Raw genomic sequence first — 25,667 nt, forward strand, 5'->3', positions numbered from 1 at the left:
TTAAGGTTAAAGGTTAGAGCTATGATGGCTGCGCTCTGAATGTAAACAGTAGTGTTTGTCAGTTGTCCTTTGCTTGTGGGAGGACAGGTGAGAGACGGGATTGTTTATGTGTCGCAGTCCTGCGCTGTTTGTCGGTGAGAGCCAGCAGAGGAGATAACTCCCAGTGCGCAGTTTGGCTTTCAGATATGAGACTGTTGTCGCAGGCGGTGAAGTTTGCGGTGACTCACCCGGAGAGGAGCCGCAGACACTTCTGGGGCTGGCTCAATGCCGTTTTCAACAAGTGAGGCACCTTTTTATTAACTCACCTCCACCTTAACAATACATCACTATACGAAAGTCTTGAGCCATACTTTTCTTTTTCTGGACATTAGCTGCTTTTTCTCTCATTTTGAACCCAGTCCTTGTACCTGACTATATTCAGAGACTTAACCCTGACCTATGAGTCAGACAAACATAAAACAGGCATTTAACTCAAGGAATGAACCAGTTTTGTCAACACATAACAAAAAACTTGGCAAACACCCCTTTAAAACGTGTCTTTAGGCACTTTGCTACTAGCAGCCTGTAATTTGTTCCTGTTTCTGTAGCTGAATGTATGAAAAATGCTAAATATAATACAGTTTGATAGGCATAAAATAGGATTTTCACACCAACAAGATGATTCCCAAAGAGAGATTAGCTTAAAACTTCTTATATCTCAGCGTGGTGTGTCATTAAAATTGGAAACTGGACATGTTGAGTACAAAATAACAAGTGAAAAGCCACTACAGCTTCTACAGCAGACAAACCTATCTGAAAGTGATGTCCTTAAGAAATATAAAAGAAAAAGAATCCAGGTAAGACTTGACACAGGACCTGAGAGATGCACCTGGATCTTCTGTTGATCGATCTAGTCTTCACTGAGGCCTCATTGGAAATGGCCTCGGTTGAAGTATGGCTATAAAGAAGCCGTTCTTAAGAAAGAAAGAAAAAGCGTGATGTATGCTAAATCATACAAGAACCTGACCAAAAATCAGTGACAACAGGTCTGATGGAGTGATTCATCAATATGTACTGAAGGGGTCAGAAGAAGGAAACAATAGTGAGTATCAACAGCCATCTGTAATGCACGGTTGAGGCTTTGTCATGGTTTGGAGCTGTGTTTCAGACAACAGTGTTGGGATCTTGTCAAAATTGATGGAATTATGAACGCAGAAGAGCAAAAGTCAGTTTTTGATCCCCCATGCAATACCATTTAGAAAGGATCTGACTGCCAATGGCTTCATCTTAAACACATCGTCCATCCAGTAAAAGCATAGCTGGGTAGAAATGGACACAATGGGTCAGCTACAGTATTATTTTTTTCCCTAAACAAAGAAAAGAAAGCCCACATTGAAACATATCCATTTATCTAAGATCATATAAACAAAGTCTAAACAAACACTTAAACAGAAAAGCTATTTCTAGGCCTGTATTTATAAATTAATTTTCACTTTTGTTTCATTTACAGAGATTTTTGCTTGTAACTGTTTAGTAAAGATGAGGAATTACAGTCCAGTGGCGCTTAAAATAATTTTTTTCATGTTAAATAAACTAGAATAGAATAGAATAGAATTCAACTTTATTGTCATTGCACATGCACAGGTACAGGGCAACGAAATGCAGTTTGCATCCATCCAGAAGTGCTTTAGTGATATAGATATATTACAATATATATTAGCAATAATATAGATATGTAAGTATATTACAGAAATGGGTCTATTATGTTATAATGTACACGGTATGAAGTATGTTGTGAATATTCTATAACTATAAGTATGTACAGGCTGTAGTGAGTACAAGCTATGTACAGGCTATGAACTGACAACATGTTTGTTTTTGTAAACCGTTGATGATTAGTTCAGGTTTTAACATTTGCCCTAGTGGGGAAGTTGTCAATAGGACTTTTGACTTTTGTCTCTTGACCCTTCTTCCCTTTCTGCACCCAACAAATGTGACCCGTCACATTTCATCACATATCAGCATGTGCAGTACTTTGACTGTTTGTTGATCTTCACTCAGGGTGGACTATGAAAGGATAAAAGCTGTGGGCCCAGACCGAGCAGCAGCAGAGTGGTTGCTGAGATGTGGTGCTAAAGTGCGCTTCCAGGGTTTTGATCGCTGGCATCTCGACTACAACGCATTGCCAACTGGGTCTCTGGGCAGATACAAGATCCAGGCGATTGACGCCACTGAATCCTGCATCATGTACAAAGGGTTTGACTACCTGGGTCAGTGTGGAGAACATCATGTTCTTGTTCTAGACTCATTGACGTCTTCACCTAATGATCGCGGATGTTGTCTCAGATATATTTAAGTGTACAGTCACACACCTGGTGAGGCTGTTGTCTTTTTAATTAACAGAAAAAATGTTCATGGGGAGGAAAACATTGATGAATTAATATTGTGTTTAATGGCTGATCTCATATCACAGAAGAAAGAAAAAAATCCATATTCTTAGATTCAGAGGGTTCGTCGTCTGCACTTAAATATCTTTTGGATGCCTTTTGGATAAGTACTTTGTTAACCTCAGATATACATGCAGTTGTAGTCAGAAGTTTACATCCATGGACGTGAATCTCACAATTATTTTGAGCTTTTAATGATTCCTTTGAACTGTGCAGATGTCATTAAAGATGTGCAGCATACACAAATGTACAAATTTGAATTTACTTCAAACTTTGGGTCAGAAGAATACATACAGGCTCAAATATATACATACAGCCTTACAGATTTAAGGTTAAGTTGAACAATTTGGAAGTAATCTTAAGATATTCCATCCACTTTCCAGCTTAATGTCCGTGTCGTCTGACCATTAAAGGTTTCTCCAGAAAGCATTTAGCTTGTCCATGTTAGGTGCTGCAATTCTTCAAAGTATTGATCAATCCAATGAGTGCTGGTAAACAAATCCTTGTTGTGGTCGATCATGATCACTAATGAGAAGTTAATAGGCCCTGTCAAGTTAAAAGACATTGTAGAACCTTCAGCGTACTTATTAAAAGATTTAGGGGAATGCGTATATATATAGTTTTGAGTGTATACATCTTCAGCCCTGTATGGATTAGAAAAAAATCAAAAGCAAATTCAAATCTATGCACCCAGTTTTTGTTTTTAAAGTGATTAAAATGTGTGCTGTGCAATCATTCCACCCTGGAAAAAGAACTGGTCAAAGAAATCATTAAAAAAACAAAAAACAAATTTAACTTTAAAAATAAAGTTATATATGTCTCGTATATAATATAACAAATTAAAAGCAACATTGCAACAAAAATATGTTACAAAACTGACAGACTGTGAACTTTAATAAGGGACGCTTTGATCAACAAGGACAGAACTCAATATTCTGTACTTCCAGCTTCATAATGATCTTGTTGACCTAATGATGGCACTGGGGGAACAGAACATAAGTCATTAGGACTTATGTTCTGTTAACATCAGTAAATCCAGATGTTGACATATGTTAACATAGGTTATTTCCCTTTGAACTCGCTTTGGATTAACATAGTAAAGAGTGTGTTTAAATTAAAAATTAAAGCCAAGTTCAGAAAGTGTAAATTTTGCATTAGCTTCGACCTCGACGGTTGACCTGAAAGCGATTCCCTTCCGTGGTGTTAACAAGAAAGGCGAGGGGAAAGTGCATCTCTCTTAGACTAATTATCTAAAAGTGACGCAAGTGTCCGGGATATTTTACACCAAGCAGGCACGCACGCTTTCTCTGACCTTGCTGGCTGCTGAACTCCAGTATATATATATTTAAAGGAGAGCATGCCTGAGTCCCTTTTCCTAAACGTGCTGATGCCATTTTTTTAACGTTGATTTTTCTAGATGGTTTGAAACATTTGGAAGAAGTCAAGTTCAATAAGTGTATCTACATTGAAGATGCCTGTCTGGAGAGGCTGACCTCCATAGAGAACCTGCAGGAGAGCTTGTACATGATGGAGGTGGTGTCGTGTGGAAATGTGACTGATAAGGGTATTATCGCCCTGCACAAACTCAGGTCAGTGTTTATTGTTTGCTCCAAAGGAAACAAATTTAAAGTACTGCTTGTTTTAATGGTGCTTTTTTTAAAAAAACAATCTTATAACGAATGAAGTAATTAGGCGATGCTTCCTCTCAGGAAACTGGAGTATCTGTTTCTCAGTGATCTTCCCGGAATCAAAGACAGACAGACAACAGTTGACAGGCTGCAAACTGCACTTCCACATCTGGAAATACAGCTGGACCTGGACTGATCGTGTGAATGGCACACAGCACAACATCCATTATTCTTAGGTTTTGAGGGTTTTTTGTCGCGAGAAGGTGTGGCGTAATCATTCACAGAGTTGTCATTTCGTCAGTCCAACAAAGAGTCAAATGAAATCGCTGGTGACACTAGTTCACTGTGATATTTATTCAAAGTAACTCCATATGTGTGTACATAGAGAAAGCAATTGAAAAGGTTTATTTTAAGAGTAATTTACATCTTCTTTTTAGATTATTTTGGCATTCATCATTAAATATCTGAGGACAAACAGATGGCTGAAAACATCCTTAGCACCAATATTCCAGAGACGTTGAGTACAGTGCGACTGCTGCTAATAAATGTTTGTGAAAGTGGGATAAAGGATGTTTAATGTCTGTATTTACTCCTAATGTCAATAAATAAGATTTTCTGAAACGCTCACGAGCAGTTTAACTTCATGTCCTGCATTATAACTTACTAAAATAACAAACAAGTTGCTCTTATAAAGCCCGTTATTATATAAAAATACATTTGGCAAACCAGGCAAGGCAGTACATTGGAGTTTTTCCTTCAGTCTACTGTGCAGCTACGAGCGGAGCAGCTCACTGCTTCTTGTCTCTATACAAAATCAGCCTGAAACGACGGCGACATACATAAACCAACATGACCTGCTGGGAGTAGTGCATAGACTGACATCAACGAGAGAGATACTAGAGACACCTCATGTGATACACCTCATAAAAAGTGGTTGGAGCTTCATTAAATGTGTTTAAAAAGTGCTACTGGAGTATGCGTCACGTTACTGAGCTCTTGGTGGTGGTTGGACTCGGATCAGGACCAGCGGGATTAGATGTTCGGTAGGTGATAGTTGAATTTGCGCAGGTTGTTGTAGTACCTCTTATTGTCCAGAGCTGGAAAGAAGCTGCTGCTGGTCAACTGTGGCAAATACTGTAGAGCACAAAAATCAGTAAAAACAAGTTTACAAGGGCATTTTTTTAAAGATCGATGAGTTTTACAACCTGAGGTTTGGACTCTGACTGGGTCTCTTTTTCAGAGAGTCTGTTGTGGATTTGCTGCCGTGATTATGATCATTGTCCTGTTGCATGACCGGTTTGACCAGTCGGACAGATGGCCTCGCATTTAATTCTAGAAAACCCCGGAAAACAATTCACGGTCGACTCTATAGCTGTAAGGTTCTTCGAGTGCAAAACAAACCCAGATCTTCACTCCTCCACCACCGTGCTCGACTGTTGGTGTGAGGTGTTTTACTGACGCACTGTGTTTGGTTTTTACCAAATGTGGTGCTTATGGCCAAACAAAGTGGAACTTTGGTCTGATCTGTCCAAATGGTATTGTTCCAGAAATCTTGTCATCTGTTTAGTTGCAACGTTGGAAGCTGAAGCTGTGCTAACATGTCCTTTTTAGAGAGAAGAGGCTTTCCTTCCAAACAAGCCACACTTGTTCAGTCTTTTTCACATTCAACATGCTAACTGAGATGTAGCTCTTGTTTTGTTTTTTAGTTTCTCTGAGCATTGCATGATTTGACCTTAGGATGAATTTGCTGGGATGTCCACTTCTGGGAACATTTTGGTTTTGTGTTAACACACACCTGCATGCTACAGTCCTGCAAACTGCCAAAAACCTCTGCTTGTATGGAGTCGGTGACCCTCGTTGATGATCATTAGATAAGTGCACTTTATTAGTAACACTTGACTGCTACTTACCCTCTATGATGGAGAATTGGGGACAAATTAAGAACAAAAATATTGATCATTTTGAGAATAAAGTTGAATTGTGGCGATTGCAGATGTTCTTTCGGGACAAACTGTCATGTTATGTTTTGTAGTTCATCGATGTTGTATTTACCTAAATTTCAGACCTCGGGACCTGATTATCTTTTATTATATCCTGATATATAATAAGTAGTATAAGTGGTATAAGTAGTCATCTATTAATAACATATAAGAAGTAGTTTTTGATTTGTAACTTTTAAGTGCTCGTTTTAATAGTATGAGCCGATATAGATATAACCACTGACAATTCTGTATTCAAGTTAAAACACAACCAGTTTGGCACCAGTTATCCCAAATATGATACGTCATCTTTATCATTGGAACAGAAGGCTGCTCACCCCGGGGGGAATGTGTCTGCGAGGTAAACGTGTCCTTTTGTTGCCGGAGCGGTCCTGCTGTCGAGATGTGCTCTCGTTTCTTTCTCTCAGGCTGTCGAAGTACGGATGCTGGAGGAGCTGCTCACAGGTCAGCCGCTCAGACGGGTCCATCCGCAGACAGCCCTGCACCATCACGTGTGGACAGAGCACCAGAATTTGTCAGTTTTGTAAAACAGCAGCAGGAAGAACTGCAAACATTAAAATAAAAACAACTTCACCTTCATCAGGCTCAGAGTTTGATGTGAGAGGTTTGGATACTTTTGCTCCAAAGATTCCTGCAGAAACCGAAGAGCAAAAGGACTTTTTGAAAAGACAGTCACAAGTTTAGATATTTCTTTTTGTTCATTTATTATTTCAGTGAAATGATCTTTATTCGGCCTTTTCTGACTGAAATAAAGGAAGCAAAACTCGTCGTCACCATCTGTTGTGGCTCTGGAATGGATACTCCACAGAAGAACTGGTTGTTGCTGAAGACCTGCTGGTGTCGAGGAATCAGATCTCCTGGAACATAATCACACAGCGAATAGCGAGTATAACGCATTATACCTCACCGATAAAATTAGGGAAAAAAATCGCTATAAGATATTGTTTCTCCGAAAATGTAAAGGCATTTTACGCAGGAGGCTGATCTTACCGAGGGTCTTTATGATCAGGTACAGCTGGTCCATGTCCGACTTCCCGGGCCACAGAGGCGTCCCCGAGAGGAGCTCAGCAAACAGGCAACCGATTGCCCACACGTCCACCGGGGGGCCGTACTGAGTGTCTCCCACCAGCAGTTCAGGGGCGCGATACCAGCGGGTCGCAACGTAGTCGGTGTAGTAGTCACACGGACCAGCTGCCAAACACAGAAATGCACAAAATCCAACATCATTTCAACTATCAGTGAAAACACACATAGTTTCTGCAAAGACTCATTCAGTGAGTAATCCTGGAGCTGCAAACATCATTTAGCCGTTTTCCTGTAATTCAATAAAGCGAATGTTGTCAAAATTTAACCCAGAAAGAGACACTTTGCTCTTTTTCATTGTGTGACACTGAACTGAATATCTTAAGTTTGTTGTTGGGGATTTCTGTTGGTTTTCAGGGAATCATTTCTGAATGAGGGATTAAAACAAATATTAGTAACAAGCCTTGAACTCTTCTATGTGAATCTGAAGCACTGAAACTATCCAGCAAGTACTTAACCAAGTTTAGGGTAACTTTCATTAAGTTGTAAATATGAATATGCACTTGTAATGGTAACAGTGACCACTAAGGGGCACTGTCAACACTGTTGCAGCTGCTGATGAACTTACTGAGTATCCTGGCAAAGCCAAAGTCGCAGAGTTTGATGACTTGATGCTTGGTGATGAGAATATTCTCCGGCTTGACGTCTCTGTGGATGCACTGCAGAGACAGTACAGTAGAGTTACACCACTCTATGAACTTAACCACATGCTTTCTGATGGGAGTAGAAAGAGATTGTAGACTTCAAGCCACATTGTTATACGGGGGCCGTTCTAGCGTTTGTTGTGTCTTGGTGATACATTAACTGCTGGTCAGCCACGGGAAAGGAATTCTTGTAAAAAAAAAAAAAAGAGCCATAAAGCAGAGTGTTTGTTGGGTGGTGGAGGAGGGAGGAGGGTAGTAAGGAATTGAAAAACAAAGCAGAGGGGAAGGTTTGACAACTGGGAAATACGCTACGTGAGGAGTCAGGTGGGAGAAGCGAGCGTGACGTCACTTACATTCTGTTTGTGGCAGAAGTTGACGGCCTGAAGCGTCTGCCAGGTTATACTTTTAACAAGATGCTCTGGGACGCTGTAGGACAAGGAGGAAATCAGTTAACTGATAGACAGAAACTTATTCGAGCTTGAAGGGTATTTGTTGATCTTGGAAAAGATTCTTAGAACAAAATGGGGTTTACTGGAAAATTTCCAAACACGTGATGACATTGTCAGAGACTGAGCTTGGAGCTTCACGCTTGCCTGCCTTTCTTAATGTAAGGCCTTTTATTGGAGGGAACAAGCTTCCTGATACACTATCAACAAGCCCAAGTGATGCCAAAAAAACAGACATTAAGATTTCTGCCATGTTTACTAGATTTAGTATTTATATTGTTTATGTTTTGTATCGTTATATTGTTTTGGGTCTGTGTGGTGGTGAACAAAAATATAAAACCCCTGGTTTGGTAAAAAAAAAAGTCTGGGATCAGTAAAATCTGTAAGATGCATGCTCTGGGGGTCATCAATGTCTGTGCAAAACTTTCAGTGTGGTCCGTAAAGTCATTGATGAGGTGGGGTGTGAAGGTGGTAGACCAGGGGTGCCCAATCCCAGTCCATGCATCTCTACTCCAACACAGCGGAATCAAATGGTTTGATTACCTCTTCAGCATGCCATCAAGTTTGGCAAAGGCCTGATAACAAGCCATTCATTTGATTCAGGTGTGTCGGAACAAGGTGCATCCAAAAGCTGCAGGACAGTAGCTCTCAAGGACTGGGATTGGGCACCCCTGTGGTAGACTGACCAGCAAACAGACATCCCTGGAGTGGTGCTGCTAAAGAGGCCAGTCATACAGTATATGGATAAAAGGCTACCTACACTTTATGCCTACGGGAGCTGCTGGGTCATGGAAACCCATGTCACGAAGCTCCCGGCACTCAGCTTTTGTGCTGATGTTAATGCCACAGAAGGTTTGGAGCTTTGCAGTTAGTGAATAAGAAGAATGTTAGCATCCTTCATGCATTCAGCGACACTCCTCTGTAACGTTGCGTGATCTGACACTTTGCAGCCGAGTTGCTGTGGATTCCAAGCACTTTGTGGAATCTTGGAATATCTACGAGGAAAGAAATTTCACAAACTGACTTGCTTTTTGTACCCGATGAAGGTCAGTAAGACCATAATGTTGTGATTTGATAAAATAATGGTTTGTGAGACAGTTTTGGGAGGAGCTTGGAATAGAAGTCGCGTAGCTCGTCACGGTTCATTTAGCAAAACACAAAAAAATACATTTGTTCTGTTTTCTGCTCTGTTTTGTTTCATTTCTAGTTTTCTTTTGCCGCTCTGTGGCTGAAGATGACAGTCAGTAATGGCCAGCCATTTCTTTCTTGAGGCACAATGTTCAACAACTGAGGCTTTGTTGGTCAAGGGGCCGCTATCTACCAGTGTTGCTGGGGAAATGGCTAATTCGAGCCTTGTGACTGGCGATTTATAACAATCTCAGCCCCTTTCTATCTATTTTGTTGTCTCTTCTTTTGAACCCGTCTGTGGCCTGAAGGCTATAGGCCAGGACTAGAGGAGGGCGGGGGGACTGGAGAGCCAAAACACTCCCTATAAAATGTGGCTCCCTTCCAGCAAAGCATTCTGGGAGGGCATCACTGTAAGCATACCACAGAAAGCCAGTCAGTCTCCCAGGAGATGAGCGTTGTGCCCATCAGAGCTGGACAAAGCGGCATACATGTTATATAAATGAAGTTTGGAGATAGCCGAAAGCCAGGTGTTTGCAATGCTGTTCTTTAAACATGTGCAGTTACAAAGCAACTACCAAGTAAATGCATGCATCTCTTTCTTTCAGGGAGGTTTTGTGGGGAGACACACCCACCCTCTGGGATGGCGGTCCAGCTCGTTGAGGACGGTGTGATCGCAGTACTCGAAGACCAGGTGAAGCTTCCGTTTGCGTCGAAACACTTCGATCAGATTCACCAGGTTGGAGTGTTTCAGTTGCTGCACAGACAGAAAACAGAAATCCCAAACAGACATTACAAGCAGAATCTGCTGCACAGAGGAGTGGCTCATCAGTCTCTGTCTGTATCTCAAACACACTAAACTGTTAAGAGAGGGTAATAAACATGCTGTTGCCCCTGACAACCTGTCCTATTTACGAGCTCCTGATGTCCAGCAGGCCTCCAGCGCTCCCACCCACTGCATGACTAATTAAACCACCAACAAACGCATCGGTACATCTTTGATAAATATGTACATCGTTAACAAAACACATGACTTGACCACAACTGAGCCTAAGCTTCCAATTTACAGCCTAAGAAAGATATTCAACTCGTGCCAGAGGCTTTTTTAAAAGATAACTCAATGTTCACAGACATGTCACACTGCAACTGAAATACTGGAGTCAGCTCTGACCCTGCAGGGTTTTGCCTTCATTTGATTACAGCCCTCTAAACCTTTTCTCAAGTTTGCTGGTTTGAAAGCGAAGTGTTTCCCCTCTGTCGGCAGAATTAATTGCACCGTGTCCCTCCCGCTGGCTGCACAGGAGGAGGAATGCTTTACATTTCCTTGCATTAAAAACAAGATTTAAATCCTCTAAAGACTGAGTTAAAGTTTCAAAACAACAGTTTGGCTGAGAGTTATGATAAAAACTTGATTTGTAAAGTAAAAAAATGTGAATGTTTTACGCTTCCTGCTAATAATTTTATCCTGATGAGTTTTTTATTTGATAAATGTAACTTCGTAAGTCATATATTTCGTTCTTAGTCACATAATTTTATCTTGCAACTCTGCATTAAGAAGACCAGTTTTGTAAAGCAGACTTTAGCATTACATGCCTCTTTTATTCATTTATCATTTTGATGTTTTTCTCTCGCAACTTCTGTACTAATTTGCAAGCTTCTGTCAGACAGGCTGCGTCTTTACCTTGAGCATCCTGATCTCCCTCAGTGCAATTTTTTTAATGATGGGATTATCCTCTGACTCGACAAACTTCTTGATGGCGACGATCTGGCCCGTGTCTTTGTTTCTGCACTTGAAGACGACTCCGTACGAGCCCTCTCCAATCTTTCCAATCTTCTCGTACTTCTCCATACTGAGGAGGAAGCAGTGCTCCTCTGAAAGGAGACAAAACAAAAACTTTACAAGCAGCAGTGGCAGCCTGAAAACAGACAAAGAGGAAAAGAAAGGAAGAAGGGGGCTTTACTTGATAATCTACTGCTTTTATGAATGGTTTACACAAGCCAAGCTGCAAAAATTAGCTTTTTTAAAAACAAACAAACAAACATGTTTTTGCAGCAATAAAAAGTATGAGCAACTTTTGACCCGTCAAAAGCATGCCTGCATGCAAGCTCGTTTTACAGGGATGAAAATGTTAGGGTAACTTCCTAAATGGCCCTGCACAAAGAGGGAACGTTACACCCATCTCCCAGCAGATTGCGTAACAAAAACATTTGCAATGCAAAGTATATTCGGTCATTTCCCTGAGGGGGACACAAAGATAAGACTAATAACATGGTGAGGAGAATATCAAAGTGCTGCACTGAAAAATTTGAATGCATTTCAAAGGGGGAAATACCACCTCTGATTAAAATATAACCTCTAAGTATAACGGCTGATATTTATGATTAAAAGCTGTTATTATGGTCCAGATATCTGAATGAAAGGTGACTCCTGAAGTAAGCAAACATAATTTAATATTTATGAGAAAAGAAGTACAGAAATGTCCACTTGGAATGGCCACACATTATTACATCACTTGCTGACTTCATGTATACACACAAATGACATCTTAATTATTATCTTTTTGTGTGCATTTACATCCTGAGCCACAAATCGGGAGATTATCTTTAATTTATTTGCACCTCAGTCCTTCTGTGCAGCTCCGTGCAACCTACACAAATACTCTGCAGTGGATGGATGTAGTAGTGAGGGGCCTTTAGTGAGAATCATCTGCTTCTGAATGGGAATAAGATGATGACAGATATGATCAACTTCAGAAGAAAAAGGATGGCCACACTAGCTATATCTATCCTGGGACAGTAAGTTGATGTGGTGGAGGAATGCAAGCACCTGGGAGTCCCATCATCAGACAGCAGACTGAACTAGAAGACCAACACAGAGGCTGTATTCAAGAAGGGTGTGAACAGGGTCTATTTCCTGAGGAAGATGAAGATCTTATTTATCAGTCAGTTGTAGCAAGCACAGCTACAGCTGACTGAATAATCTCATCCAAAGAGGCTGGCTCTGTGATTGGCTGCAAACTGGAAGCACCTTTGAAGCTGTGGTGGAGAGCAAGTCCCTGAACAAACTTCTATTGATCATGGATAACATGGATATTTTGATAGAGGCATCTGTCAGATAACATGATTGTTATTATCAACTATTCATCATTACTTCAACTGCTATAACAAAATAATGTCCCAAATAATGGATAAATACAGCACTTCCCATTTCATCTCTTTACACCTGCCTTCTGTAGTGCCTGGACACTGTATAATTTATTAGAAACAAAAAAAACAAAATTGCTAAATTGATGCCTCGAGAAGGTGCAACTATTTTTTTTTTTTTTTAAATACCCATGCTACTTAATTTTAACATGGAAATAAAGTGTTTCTGTAAAGCCTATGGACGAATAATCCTGACCATTAAAGTAGAATAACCCAAAATAAATCACATTTATAAACTTACTGTCCGTAAAATGCTCGCAGATGTTTCTTTAAGAGGAAATCCAAATTCAGGAGGACCCTTTTCTTCCTCCAAACAACATCAGCCTGCGAGGTAGACGATCACAGAACAACTACTCCTGCAGCTCCAGCGAGCTCCTGTTTTTAATCCGTAAAGGTGGTTAAATGAAACCTACATCCGGTCGCGCTTTTCAAAATAAAGTGACCCAACTGTAACTGCATTTTTTTCTTCATTTTTAATGCTGTCACTTCTTTAACATTATCATCATTAATATCCCTTGACTGTGCTTCACTTGCACACCTGTTAAAAATGAAGTATGAAAAGCATTTTATCTTAAAACAAACTCAAATCTTTAACTCCTATTTTGATGAATCAGCTGCGTGTTTAATTTTGGAAGTAAGATCACATGACTTCCGGTGCTGCCCACTGAATAAGTCTCCCTGAACAACAACTTAACACTTCTGCTTTTTTCCACCCTTGTGTCCATAGGAACCACTGACTCCACCCCCCACCTCCAGAGGAAAAGGGAAAGCAGGACTCCTGTGGATTATCACACCTGAGAGAGTTACCTTTGTCAGGCTGTTTACCTACAAACGTCATTATCGTCATGCCTGACTCATTTCAGTCTAACAGGAGAGCTCAACCACTGACACATGGGAAACATTTTAGGGTTGTTTTCTCACACATCTGAGTCCATGTTTACCCGACCATCAAAAACCCTTAAACCACATCAGCCTGATATCATCCAGTACGTAACACTGAGCTGCAAATTTAGTCTGGTCTCACTGCGACCAACTAGCCCAGGGAGTCACATCAGACTGAAAGCAGAACGAAAAAAAGAGGAATAATGGAAACTAAAACTCACCATCACCTGCTCTCCCTAACAAGAGATTATCTCACGACACAAGAATAACCCACAGCTCGTTCTCATGTTAACAACAGCTTTTATTATAAAAACAGTACACATTAAGCAAAGGGAATGCAGAGATGTTAATAAAACCTAGCAGTCCCTCATTTTGTCTTTTTATTTTAAATAAAAATGTACAAAAGTGCTTACATGGTGCAAATAATGATAAGTAAAGGGTCTATAAAAGAGGGAGGGGTAAAGAAAAATAAAAACAAAAGCATGTACAGTATATCCAATTTCTAAAAATAAAATAAAATAAATGCAGCAGAGCAGGAGATGCAACTATATTACAGAGCAGTAAAAATAACCGAAAGCTGCTTAGGTAGTTAATTTTAACACAACAGACCGCTCCGTCACCGTGTATAAATCCAACATACCCTCTTACGGAAGATGAGGTTAATAAATATTGCTTAAATAACCCACAGCACTTGTGAGTTTCTGTTTCAACTGATCTATTATTCTCACTACAGAGCTTGTAAAATCTCCTCTCAAGCTTACTAAGGTTTGCCACTGGCAGTAATTATGAGTGACAGACAATAACACAACAAATCTCCCATGGTTTCCTAATACAATCACAATTCTTGTGAATTTTAATGGCACTTTTGTAATAATACCGCTAGATAATTTGTTTGTAACTCAGTCCACAGAACAGGAAAGTGAGGAAAACGCTAAGTAATGATGATTATTCAAGCTTTTTACTGCTTCTCCTCCTGCTCGTAACAGTCCTCGCATTGTTTGAGATGACGGAGGCTACAGTTAACGTCTTGCTGGTGAAAGGCTACGTATGAATCCGAACTGACCAGGCTCCTCTTTTACTGACCTGCAGATCCCGTGATCAGTAACAAAAGCTCCCAAAAACGCTTTTAAACCGGACAATTCTCGTAACAGAAACGCAGGTCTAAGAGTGTCATTTTCTCCCAAAAGTGAGGCCTCTTATCCACTTTTCAAAGACCTGGCGAGTCACTGGCTGAGGATCAGTAACTGTTCTCATGACCTGCTAAAATATAGAGGTTGCTCAGGGCCGTGGGGTTGTCGGTCGGTCGACTCTCTAAGACCACCACCCTGCAACAGAAACACAGGAACAGCAGTTTGTAAGAAAAACATAATATCCTGTTTCTTTACACAACAGTCATTTAATGCAAGGAAGCCATTTTTCCCCCACTCGCTTTGCTTTTACTGGAAATCCCTGCTGCTCTCTTGATTTTCCACTTCGATCACTTCCTCTCGTCTACACAGCTCTGACAACAACGTGTCTTCCCGGTAATTACTTTTCCAAAAACCCCTACAACACGATCCAGGTGTTTCAACTAAACCCTCATTCCCTCATCATCTAAAATCCTGGAAGATTCTTCTTATCACTCGTTGTTTTCCCCACACATAATCTGATCAAAAAGGTCTAAAGCCCTGATTTACATTTGTTGGGAATCTATATAAAGCCTACAACGTAACCTACATAAGTGGTTGACGTTGCTAGCATTTATGCTGGTGCATTACGTGTTCATTACCACGTGGTTGTGTCCTGGTGTTTTATATGTGGTGTCAGTCATGATAGAAATAAAATGCAGGGACTTTTTCATATTCATGTTTGTTCCTGGAGTTCTACATTCCTTGACTTCCTGATGTCGTTTCAGGAATTTGCTGACATTTGTGAGTCCTTACTTTAATGCTATGATTATTATTTCTCATATTAAGGGGGTGACCGTTATTCTGTCACTAATAAATCAAAAGCTGTGGCGAAACAGCACAGGAGGAATTGATTGTGCTGATCAGGCAAATCACAATTACATTGACCTGAGATGGACATGAGATTATGCCGTAAGATTTCAGAAGGGTTATAGTGTAGCTAGACGTAGATTCCCCAGTGAAGCATTAATCTTATGTTACTGTATTGTTTTTTTAAATTGATAAAAATGGGTAAAATTGATGTTTTTAGTGATGAAAATTATGCATATTTTATGTGTAACACTCAAAGATCAGTTTGAAAAATGCAGAGAAACAACGAGAAGACAGCTGGTTGACTTCGTTCACCCACAGCTTTGATCAGATTATTGACAGTCTGATAAAAAAAAAAAAAGAAAAGAAAAAAGGCTGAACTGCACTGAAACTGACATTAGCGACGTGTTGCATAATGTTCGTGGTTTCAGTGTGCAGAGTCATGCATGTTAAGTAATCAACAGTCAGATGACGGCCAGATCAGGACGGCAGTGGGTGCATCTTCAGATGCCATCGGCCTTGTGGCGGTGACAGCTGAGCGGAGAAGCTGCAGTCTATACTGCCCGTTCCATCAGATGAAATTACAGAGGCGCGGAGAGACACTCAAACCAGGCTGGCAGTGCCCAGGCGGCGGTGAATAAAACATGGCGGGCTGGGCAGCAGAGAGTGGCCTCGCTCTGGTGCCACAAGTCGGGGCGGCTCCATCAGGAGTCACCGCTCAACGAGAGGTGCTGCTGGGAGATCGTCCTCCAGTTTGAGCATGCTCTGTTTGACTGAGTCTAAAAATCACATCCTGCTTCATCTGCAGCTGAGAGCAGTCACCACAGAGAGCGCAATCGTAATTTACTACAGTGTTACCTAAAAGTAAATCAATAAGACGATTTGATGAGGGACAACCAAAGTAACACACTTGAAAGTAAATGTCTGAGTGCAGTGACAGATGAGAATTGTCTGCTCAAAACGTTATGGGTGAGGAAGTTGTTTGGTGGTTCTCAGGTAATGGAAAAACACACCTGAGGGATAACGGTCATAAACTAGCGGGACAGGTTTCATGGGAATTATGGGATGAATAAATAGCTATACCAAAAAATAATACCAAAAAACAAACAAAACAATTAATAATAGAACAGAGATGCTTAAAAGAGGAGGGAATGTAGGCTGTGGCTGTACTTCCTCTACTGATGACATATCTGAAGTGTAAGGATCTGTACCAACCTGTCAGATCCAAGGAGGCGGAAGACTCTGCTTGGATCAGAAATCTCCTGGGTTACCTTCAAAAGAAACACACACACACACACACACACACACGCACACACACACACACACTTTCATGTGACAACTGGCTGTATATCAGAAGTACTGCTGGCAGTGAAGGTAAACTGTAGCGCAAGAATAACAAAATATAAAGCTTCTTAAACTGCATGGGGACATACACGAAAGGCTCTGTGGTGTTACATCACACCTCTCTCATTAACACACCTCTCTCATTTCACTATCATCTATTAAAAGATCTGCAGAATTCCCAAATTACTCCATCTCCTGTGTTTAAATTTTGAATTCACAGACTTCCCCTTTTATAACAGACTATCTAATGTTTTTAACAAGCCCTCAGTGCCATCTCTGCTGTGTACCTATGAGCCTGGAGCTTACTGTTACCTCTACTCACAATATGTAGCCTGACACCATGCAGGGTAAAGGACAGGGGCCCCTTCAAAACACTCATATGCTGGCATGTCATGAAAACTTGTTGACAGATGTGAGACAGTGAGTGGCTGACACCTGCTAGGTGTAAGACCTTGGCCCTGGGAGAGATCTGATCTGTTTAAGTCTAAACGAGAACAAGGTCTCGGGTGTTCACAGATGCACCCACCGAGGAAAGCACGGATCACCAGACCCGCCCCCCCCTCTGAATGCCTTCGCTTTTCACAGGAATCATAACAAGACAAAGGCTGAATTATTTAGCAGCTTCTCCCTGTTGTGTGACGGGTTTCGCTTATGATTGAGTATGAATTTTGCATGACTGCTGACATTTCGAAAATCCTTGCTATGGTCGATCTGTCAAGCTGGGCCGGGCACGGACTCGGGGCACAGACCTTCTGTTTCATTCGAGTGCTGCTGGACCATGTCTCACACAGCCAGCTTTCAAAAGGGCAGCCCCTAAGGCCATATCAATTTTCATTTAAGCAGAATGCTTCACCTCTCTGCGATCCCTTGAACTTTTATTGTACCGCTGAGCGCATCTCATGATCAGGTTAGCTTGGAATCCCTCTGTGGAAAGGTGGACAAATTCATTACCACGCTCTAACACAAAGACACGCTGTCTGCTCCACCTGAGGGCTAATCTCCTGGGATCACCTACAGCTTGCAGCCACACACATAAACAGACACTACGGGTCTTTGTTGACAGGAGAGAGAGGTGTTTGTTCATGTGTACAGCACACAAGCCTGTGTCAAGGATGTTAACACATACTGCATTCACAGTTTCCACCCTGGCACCTATCGAGGAACCATGAAAATGATGGTGAAATTTTAAATATCACGGTTCTTGTTAAGAGCACAAGAAAAAGAAAAAGAAAAAAGAGCAGGTTTTATTTTTCTCCCCAGGGTGATTAAAATGACTGTATTTTACCTCATTGGACTTGAAGCTCTTTCCTTGCATGCCATGTTTCCAAAAGGCCAGAACGCTGTCCTGAAGGCACACTGTTACAATACAGAGGAAACTGTGTGTTAGTGCACAAACAGGTCAAACATTACCCAAGACTAATCAATTTAATGCTATGATACATTTACACAGCCCTTTTTTACAACTTCAGTCTGCGCTTATAACTGGGGCGCTGCTTTACAGCTCACTCGGCTGGTTGGGTGACCTAAGTGCCGAGTGGGGTCCTGGCTTTGACTCTGGACCATTTCCTGTGTGTCACAAAAGGACCCCCTGATGATCCTCTAATCATCATCAGGGGGTCCTTTTGTCCCTCTGTGGGGGGTTACTCCCACTAGGTTTATATCTGGGACTCCCCACCATTTGACCTTAGAACTGAAGAAGCTTCTCGGATGAGAGGTGAAACGTCTTCAAGCAACTTAAAGAAGTCCAGACGCTTTTCTTTGCAAGCTCCTTTGACTACGATGACCTGGATGACTGAGAACCTTCACAGACATATGTGTCATTAATGGTTTCCTGTCTGTGCTCTACTGTCCCTGTCCAATGAAAATGTCCAAAAAATTATTATAAATCTGTTTCGCACTGGAGTTTATAAAACACTTCCTTTAAAATTAAGAAATGTAATCTTTTACTAACAAGAAACATTTTCCAGAACCAAAACTTCTTTTAAACACTGATGCCTTTCAGAAATCTCACCAACAGCTTCGATGCAGAAGTCAAAGCTGAGCTCAGAAGCCAGCTTCTTGTTGGATTTCAGTCTGCCCAGGAGATTAACGATCTTCACATTTTCTGGGGAGAGAAATATAATTATTGTTGTGCTGTATGTATATGTGTATTCTCCTCAGCGAGTGGGCCAATCTGAATGAAATCCGATCACGAATTTGAAAAAGTGCCGCAGGGATCTTGCTACTAGTAGTAATGCTGGTTGATACAGTTTGTGTACAGTGTACAGACACTTACGGTCCAAACACACCAACACTGTGTCTCTCTCCAGCTGGGTGACATGGATTGCGTCCACCTGCTGATTACCTGTGGGGAGAGAAGTGCTCAGTAACCGTCCTGCTCTCCAACTCTTTCTTCTATTACTTAGTTTATTTTGCAACACTACTGGATTTGCCATCAGTTCACTAATGCTACACACGCTTTTGTTTTTCTTCAATTTTTTTATCCAAGCATCTTGAATTCTTCCACAATTCTTAAAACAACGCACATGTTAGACTTACCTGGTCCAATTTCTGTGAACCATGATGAGCAGGAGTTGAGGTTGATAGTCTCAAAGCAGACCACCTGACTCGGCTCTGTGGCCTGGCTGATGGCAACACACACCAGAGGATACTCCTGCTCTGGAACCACCAGCATCTCAAACACCTTTAGCGGGCTGGGAAGAGGGAAGTCAAAGTGCTGCGCCAGGAAGAGAGAAGCAACATGTTATCTATGATCACCGGTGTTCCGCTGTTTAAAGTACAAGAGCATCAGTTTTATATAATTATGCTTATGGAGACACTTTCACAATGAGCTGTGGAGCAAAGGAGTAAAATCAAACATGCATGCAAGTTATGAAGCACAACCTTACTGGAAAAGCAGAGGCTTAATTAGAGATGTTCATGTTTCTGCTGTGAGAAAAATAACCAACTGACCTTGATGAGCATAAATCTCTGCATGGGCTCATACCACTGCAAAAGGACAATCCCAGACTGAAGCGCTCCACACAGGTACTTGTGGCCAGTATACGGGTTTCTCACTGTGGATCAGAACAAAAAGTCAGAAGAGCATACAAAACTAAAATGTTGTGGCAAAAAAAGGAGGCCATGATGCAACTTTTATACAGACACGGTTTAATATGCAGGGTTTAAAGGGGAAAAGCCACTCACCAATGCAGCACTTGTGACAGCCCTTTGTGTCAGGGATCTTAGTTGTCAAGGCAAATCTCCTGAGGAGAGAAAGAGTCAAGTTGTCGTGACCACAGTCTTAAAAGAGCTGATGACGTCTAGAATCAGGGAAGTTGGCCTGTGGTTCTCTTTTTCTCTGTACCGCTGCAGCAGTTTGTCACAAAGGTAAAAGAACAACAAAAAGACTGCACAGCATGGGCGTAGCAGCAACACTTTAAATGAGAAAACCAGTGGTGTGATCTTATCACAGTGTGTCAGGCGCCTGCTGAAAATGCGGTTAGATAATCTTATTTATGAGTTTCAGATACCAAACCAGGCCTTTCGAGCTTACTTGGGCAAAGGGAAGCGATGAGTCTGGAACTGAGCGGCCAGGCCCGGCTTCTTCATCTGCTCGAACAGCCCGATGAGATTGTGGGAGTACAGCTGGAAGGTTTTACCTGCACAGCGTGGGACACAGCGTATCCCATCATCAGTTTCATTACGGGCAATAATTTCTAAATATTTTTGACAAACTTGGATCTCCTGAAGCAGTTTTCACATGTAGAAAGGTTAGATGTGGACAGGGGTAAAAACAGAAGTGTGATGATGATGATGTGAGTCATGATTACCTTCTGATGAAGCCAGTTAATAGAATATCAAATCAAGCCAGGGGAGAGGAGGGTGGACAGTGTCCAAGGGAAGAGGAGAAGAGAACAGAGGTTAAGTAAACCAAGGTGCAAAACTGCTGAAGGTAAAACCGAAAGCAGACCTGACGCTTCATAATCCCATCTTCAACTCTTAAGATGAGAAAAGGAGAAGTCGTTGGGACATCCAATTGAAGACAGTTTGGTTTCAAATGATAGCTAGCACATCTGATTTCTATATGGAAGACACTGCTCTTTGTAAGCGTAGCCAAGGGTAATATAACTGCGTTTCTTCAGTAAAGGGACAGGCCGTAAAGCCAGATGTGCCCCTCTTGGGTCACTGCTACAAGTATAAAGCTATTAGAGAGGCTTTCTGGGGCTAAACAAAGTACACAGTTATTTTTGGGCACAGATATAGCGGATGTGTTGCCTCAGGGGAGCAGCCAGATAACACAGGACAAAGAAGCAGCAGGTTATGACTGTGGCTGTTAAAGCAGGAGGTTGTTATAAATCCATCACCTACCTGATAAAGACATCAGGTTGTTGTTGATAACGTACAGCCACGTGCATTTCCTTGGGAAGAGCTAAACAGAGATTCAAACACAATAATTCAATAACTAAACATTGGCTTGTAAAAGAACAGAGTCAACAGTCAAACTGTCCAATCAGAGCTCAGCAAGTTTTCTCCACACCTCAAAACACAAATAATTCATTATGATGTACCAAACTCTTTATTGTGTTTCGGTTGTTTTGCTCCACCAACTTTAGGATTATGATTAAAGATGAAAAGTGACGAGATCGGTTCTGTTTATCAGTCTGACTCTTTAGCAGATGTCTGACTGCTTTCTGTATACACAGGGTTTCAGTACAACAGCTCATTATGTCTCAACTTGACACTGAAGTAGAAAGAGAAATGAAAACTTAAAAGGGTCAAAATAAATTCTTAAAAAAAATAAAATAAAAAACACTACAATGCATGCACACACTTCTGATTATTTAAACAACTAAGATCAACTCACATTGCTTATTAGAATTGTGTAATGCACTCAAGTTCCGAAATAGCTGGTGTTCTTTGCACAAAGCCCAAACTGACTGAGATGTTGAAAGCTCGTTTCTTCCTCTCTGCCATGATTGTGTCAAAATTTGATAAAAGAACGTGATCAGCTTGGATGTATATCAATCAGAAGGAACTAATAATTTGTGACCAGTTTGTGCAGGCTACAACTGCCAGCCCATGAATAATTTATTTTAATTATGATCGATTTATCTCTAACAAAATATGTATCACAGACTTTGTAGGTAGCTGCAGTTAAACCACAGCTTAAAAAACCATTACTTAAACTGGGGGTCTTAGCTATTATAGACCAATCTCCAAACTTCTTATTTCTAAAATTCTTAGTAGTATTTATCAAACAATTAACTGATCATTTGCAGAGGAATGGTTTATTTGAAGAGTTTCAGCCAGAATGCAGAGTACATCAGAGTGCACGCCACAAACCGCACTAGCAAAGCTTACAAATGATCTCGTGGCCTCTGATAGTACACTCATCTCTGTGCGTCTGTGTTTTATATATTCAGCTATGAAGTCAGATTAAAATTAATTAGTTAAACTACAGGCATATAAACTGGTGTGTGAATGTGTGTGTGAATGGGTGGATGACTGGATGTGTAAAGCGCTTTGCGGTCCTTAGGGACTAGTAAAGCGCTATACAAATACAAGCCATTTCCCATTTCCCATAAAGGCTTGGATGAGCTACTATCAATCTTCCAAATTCTGAATTCAAATGAAAGTGAGGTTTGATCTGAATTCGATGATTTTTGACCATGATATATCCTTCAATGTGCACATTAAACAACTATACAGGACTAATTCATGCATTCATTGTTTCTAGGCTGATCAGGTTGCTTTTACAGTTCCATAAAAAGCCCCTAGTTAATCTAAAATGCTGCAACAAGAGTACCAAAAGGGACTATAAAAATATATATTAGCTTCTGGTCTTTAGCTCCCTGTTGGATTGAAAATCTTTTTCCTCACATATAAAGTCTTGTGTAATCTGGCCCCATTGTAACTCGAAGACCTCATACTATCATATTATCTCAACAGAGCACTTTGCTCACAGACTGCAGGCTTCCTTGGGTTTCCTAGAATTTCTAAAAGTAAAATGGTTTCAGAGCCTCCCTCCTGTGGAACCAGTTTGGATTCAGGAGACTATTAAGATTAGATTGAAAACTTTCATTTTTGATAACGCTTTCAGCTATGGGTGGATTCTGAATTATCCCTTAGTTATGCTGCAGTAGAACACCCATGATAAATATAATATAAAGCAGCTTTTGTGTATTCCTGCCTGAAATCAATAAAACAGTTTTATCTGTGTGCGTCCCATAAAGACTCCCAAGCAATAGAATCAGGGTCGAGCTTCACAAAAAATTACAATTTCATTTTCAAGCAAGTTTCAGCTGCTGTTACCTGCTCCATTGTAGCTTCATGCAACTCATTAAGATTCAGAGTATAAATGCCATCTTCTGTCCCAAAGATTAGGTACTGATCTAGAAGAGGGATTAAAAAACAACAACATTGTGTTAGTAAAATAGCCGAAACCCTCTGTGTGTGGTATGCTCACTGCTCTTTGTGTACCTTTGGTGTCTGGATGGATCCATGACGTGGCACAGTTGATCTTCAATGGACAGCCATCAAACACTTTAGAGAAGCAGGCTCCCATCTGCAATGAAAAGCAGCACAGCTCAAAGCAGGCAGCCTCTTAAATGTCAGCCAGAGTTTAATGAGCTGAGCTGAACCACAAAGCAGAAAGCTCTGTGGACCCCAAATATCTACAGAATGTACAGTAGAAGCTCAGACGAGAGTTTAATAACAGTCTCAGTGAAAGCGGGACGGCGGGAACCGTGAAGGACAATACAAATGATTCACTCACCAGTACTTTAGGAGTGGGTGGCAGGCCGTTGATAGCTGGTTTCTAAGGAGGAGGGGAGGAAATGAAAACCATAAGATAATATAGATGCAAAAGACAGAACAATTATCCTAAACTTAGCTCCATAATTTTAAAACCAGCCTGAACAATAAGCAAAAGAACAAAATGCTTGTGTGAGTGTCCTGTCAAAGTCAATTAAATATGAAACATGAATGGATGCCAAGTTTCCCCCATTAACCAGCCACATTTGGATATAACAAAGGAAAAGCATCATATTTGAGGTTTCAGTTTGAGTTCAGTCAGCTAGCTGGAGGCTAGCTGGAGGCACTGCATGTATCAAATGTATGCTGTATGTTGTAGTATCAAATGTATGCTGTATGTTGTAGTATCACATGATACTACATTGGAGTCTCATTGGATTATCCTTAATCCAATGAGACTAAATGTAGCTATTATGTGTTACAATCAGAAACTATAAACTCACAGGGAATTCCTTTTTCTCCTTCCGGTTTTGCTCACTGGATGGTGGCTTGGGACTCCCTCCATTCACACTGCCATCTGAATCATTATCTGTAATGAAAAACCAGGCAGGTAAAATTACACTTACACAGTATTAATATCAGTTCACGCTGTCAAACAAGGAGGGTGTGAATCCAAAGATCAACCATGTTTACATCAGGCTCCCTTACCTTTAAGTTCAGATTTACTTGGAGCTTGCAAAAAAAATAAAACATTTCAGCGCTTATGAAGAAAAATGAAGAAGACAAAGTATGCAGACTCATACTGTGAATAAATCTGGATTTAGAAATAGACACAGATATGCTGAGACTCACCAGGATCCGAGGAGTGCGACAAAAGGCCGGGGCTACTGACGCTGGCTGACAGGAGGTCTGGAGATGAGTTCTCCACCTTGTTGCCCTGCTCAGGTGTGCTCTGTCTGCGAGCCACTTGGCTCGGTCCATTCTCCGAGTTAGGGAACCTCTTTACTGTCACAGACCTCTCATCGTTAAGGCCCATTTCCTCTGATGAGGTGCTTGAAGTTGGCTGAGAAGAAACATAACACTACAACACATTTAATCTTTACTTAAACCTAAAAAAAATTACAGCAAAAGTAGACATCTTTAAATTTAGGTGTTACCTTTGGAGGCAGAGGAGGAGGAACGCCTGGCTTGATGGTTGATCTGAAATTGAACCATTTTTAGCAGTAAGGTGTAAACCAGCAGAACAAAAGGTCATGCATTCATGATAAAATTTAAATCTGATGGCATAACTCACCGCTCCGTATCATCAAAGGCATCTTCAAGATGGGCGACGTGTCCCCTATAGGACAAACACAGTAATGAGTAACGCGGAAAGTAAGACTCATTTGGGTTTAGGAGGAATGCAAATGTTTATATGAAGTCCTATCTTTGAATGAGAACAATGAGGGGAAGATTCTGTGTTACTACAGACTTTAGATCACATTTGAGGTGACCTAAACCTACTGGGGACAATGATATTATTATGACTATGACCACTACTATAAACTACCAGTTAAAAGTAGGTTTCAAAACAGCTTCAATGCAGTTGAGCCCAAAATGGTTAGGCTGACACTTCAGCACTTTTTCTCTTCACACAACAGTAGTACACACAGCTTAAATCTACAGTAATCGTCACACCACACATGGTGAATGAAGAGGAGGCAGAAAGGGAGGTGGCCGGACCACGCTGAAAAAATGGTTGTGGCGCAGCAAGGAGGGTGTGGATTGGATGGCGTAGCTTATTACAGCACATGCAGTGTTAGTGTTACCGTTGGAACAATTCATCCTCAACGCTTTTGAGAAGGCTCCTTCGAGGGACAAGACGAGAGCGACACCGACAGTCAAAAAGAGGACAGAGAGAAGGTGAAGGAGGAAAAAAAACCCAAAAAACAAACAAACAGTCAAAGCACATGGACATGTGAGAGGGAGCTTAAAGACCAAAGTGACATTTCAAAGTGCAAAAGGGGGGCAAGGGGAGTAGGGGAGTGAGCTCATGTACAGCCATAGGTTAGGTCCAGTGAGCAAGCATGTTAATATGAGACACAGTGAAGAAAATCTATATACACAGAGAATCAAGAATGAGTAGTTTCTTTAGGACTAACATGTTTTGACTGTCTCAAAGTAAAAAAACAAAC

General features: G+C 41.0%; 3 protein-coding genes across 12 annotated transcripts in view; 1 reads left to right on the plus strand and 2 right to left on the minus strand.

The window, feature by feature from the left end:
• Positions 1-13: 13 nt before the first annotated feature.
• dmac2l (distal membrane arm assembly component 2 like) lies at positions 14-4,675 on the plus strand. Its single transcript, XM_026151531.1, has 4 exons — positions 14-280; positions 2,041-2,249; positions 3,844-4,015; positions 4,136-4,675. Exons 1-4 carry the CDS (start codon positions 186-188, stop codon positions 4,248-4,250), a joined length of 591 nt encoding a protein of 196 aa, XP_026007316.1. The 5' UTR covers positions 14-185; the 3' UTR covers positions 4,251-4,675.
• Positions 4,389-12,958, minus strand: cdkl1 (cyclin dependent kinase like 1 (CDC2 related kinase)). Its single transcript, XM_026151524.1, has 10 exons — positions 12,798-12,958; positions 11,034-11,224; positions 9,988-10,109; positions 8,135-8,207; positions 7,706-7,796; positions 7,045-7,245; positions 6,829-6,911; positions 6,629-6,685; positions 6,372-6,533; positions 4,389-5,188 (listed from the first exon to the last, which is right to left on the minus strand). Exons 2-10 carry the CDS (start codon positions 11,199-11,201, stop codon positions 5,087-5,089), a joined length of 1,059 nt encoding a protein of 352 aa, XP_026007309.1. The 5' UTR covers positions 11,202-11,224; positions 12,798-12,958; the 3' UTR covers positions 4,389-5,086.
• Positions 12,959-13,721: 763 nt separating this feature from the next.
• map4k5 (mitogen-activated protein kinase kinase kinase kinase 5) overlaps positions 13,722-25,667 on the minus strand; it is a 28,443-nt gene continuing 16,497 nt past the window's right edge. For 2 of the 10 annotated variants that reach the window (XM_026151488.1, XM_026151494.1), the window contains 20 exons: positions 25,302-25,340; positions 24,788-24,832; positions 24,651-24,693; positions 24,346-24,574; positions 24,202-24,225; positions 23,997-24,082; positions 23,516-23,557; positions 23,221-23,305; positions 23,053-23,132; positions 21,109-21,169; positions 20,571-20,573; positions 20,294-20,399; positions 19,945-20,003; positions 19,711-19,814; positions 19,297-19,474; positions 19,034-19,102; positions 18,770-18,862; positions 18,044-18,114; positions 16,630-16,685; positions 13,722-14,763 (listed from right to left, as the gene is read on the minus strand). In XM_026151488.1, the coding sequence (XP_026007273.1) occupies positions 14,676-14,763; positions 16,630-16,685; positions 18,044-18,114; positions 18,770-18,862; positions 19,034-19,102; positions 19,297-19,474; positions 19,711-19,814; positions 19,945-20,003; positions 20,294-20,399; positions 20,571-20,573; positions 21,109-21,169; positions 23,053-23,132; positions 23,221-23,305; positions 23,516-23,557; positions 23,997-24,082; positions 24,202-24,225; positions 24,346-24,574; positions 24,651-24,693; positions 24,788-24,832; positions 25,302-25,340 (1,561 nt within the window). In that variant the 3' untranslated portion in view covers positions 13,722-14,675. The remainder of the gene's footprint in view (positions 14,764-16,629; positions 16,686-18,043; positions 18,115-18,769; positions 18,863-19,033; positions 19,103-19,296; positions 19,475-19,710; positions 19,815-19,944; positions 20,004-20,293; positions 20,400-20,570; positions 20,574-21,108; positions 21,170-23,052; positions 23,133-23,220; positions 23,306-23,515; positions 23,558-23,996; positions 24,083-24,201; positions 24,226-24,345; positions 24,575-24,650; positions 24,694-24,787; positions 24,833-25,301; positions 25,341-25,667) is intronic. The other 8 variants (XM_026151495.1, XM_026151490.1, XM_026151496.1 and 5 more) reach the window with 6 other exon arrangements.

This window comes from Astatotilapia calliptera, chromosome 19, assembly GCF_900246225.1.
Source record: "Astatotilapia calliptera chromosome 19, fAstCal1.2, whole genome shotgun sequence".
Taxonomy (NCBI): Eukaryota; Metazoa; Chordata; class Actinopteri; order Cichliformes; family Cichlidae; genus Astatotilapia; species Astatotilapia calliptera.

Bases quoted from the DNA above. Each gene is read 5' to 3' on its own strand.
- dmac2l (XM_026151531.1), top strand. From the start codon at position 186: ATGAGACTGTTGTCGCAGGCGGTGAAGTTTGCGGTGACTCACCCGGAG. The intron at 2,250-3,843 runs GTCAGTGTGGAG...TGATTTTTCTAG, and splicing joins CAAAGGGTTTGACTACCTGG to ATGGTTTGAAACATTTGGAA. The intron at 4,016-4,135 runs GTCAGTGTTTAT...GCTTCCTCTCAG, and splicing joins ATCGCCCTGCACAAACTCAG to GAAACTGGAGTATCTGTTTC.
- cdkl1 (XM_026151524.1), bottom strand. From the start codon at position 11,201: ATGGAGAAGTACGAGAAGATTGGAAAGATTGGAGAGGGCTCGTACGGA. The intron at 7,246-7,705 runs GTAAGTTCATCA...TGTGTTTGGCAG, and splicing joins TGGCTTTGCCAGGATACTCA to CTGGTCCGTGTGACTACTAC. The intron at 6,534-6,628 runs GTGAAGTTGTTT...GTGATGGTGCAG, and splicing joins AAACTCTGAGCCTGATGAAG to GGCTGTCTGCGGATGGACCC.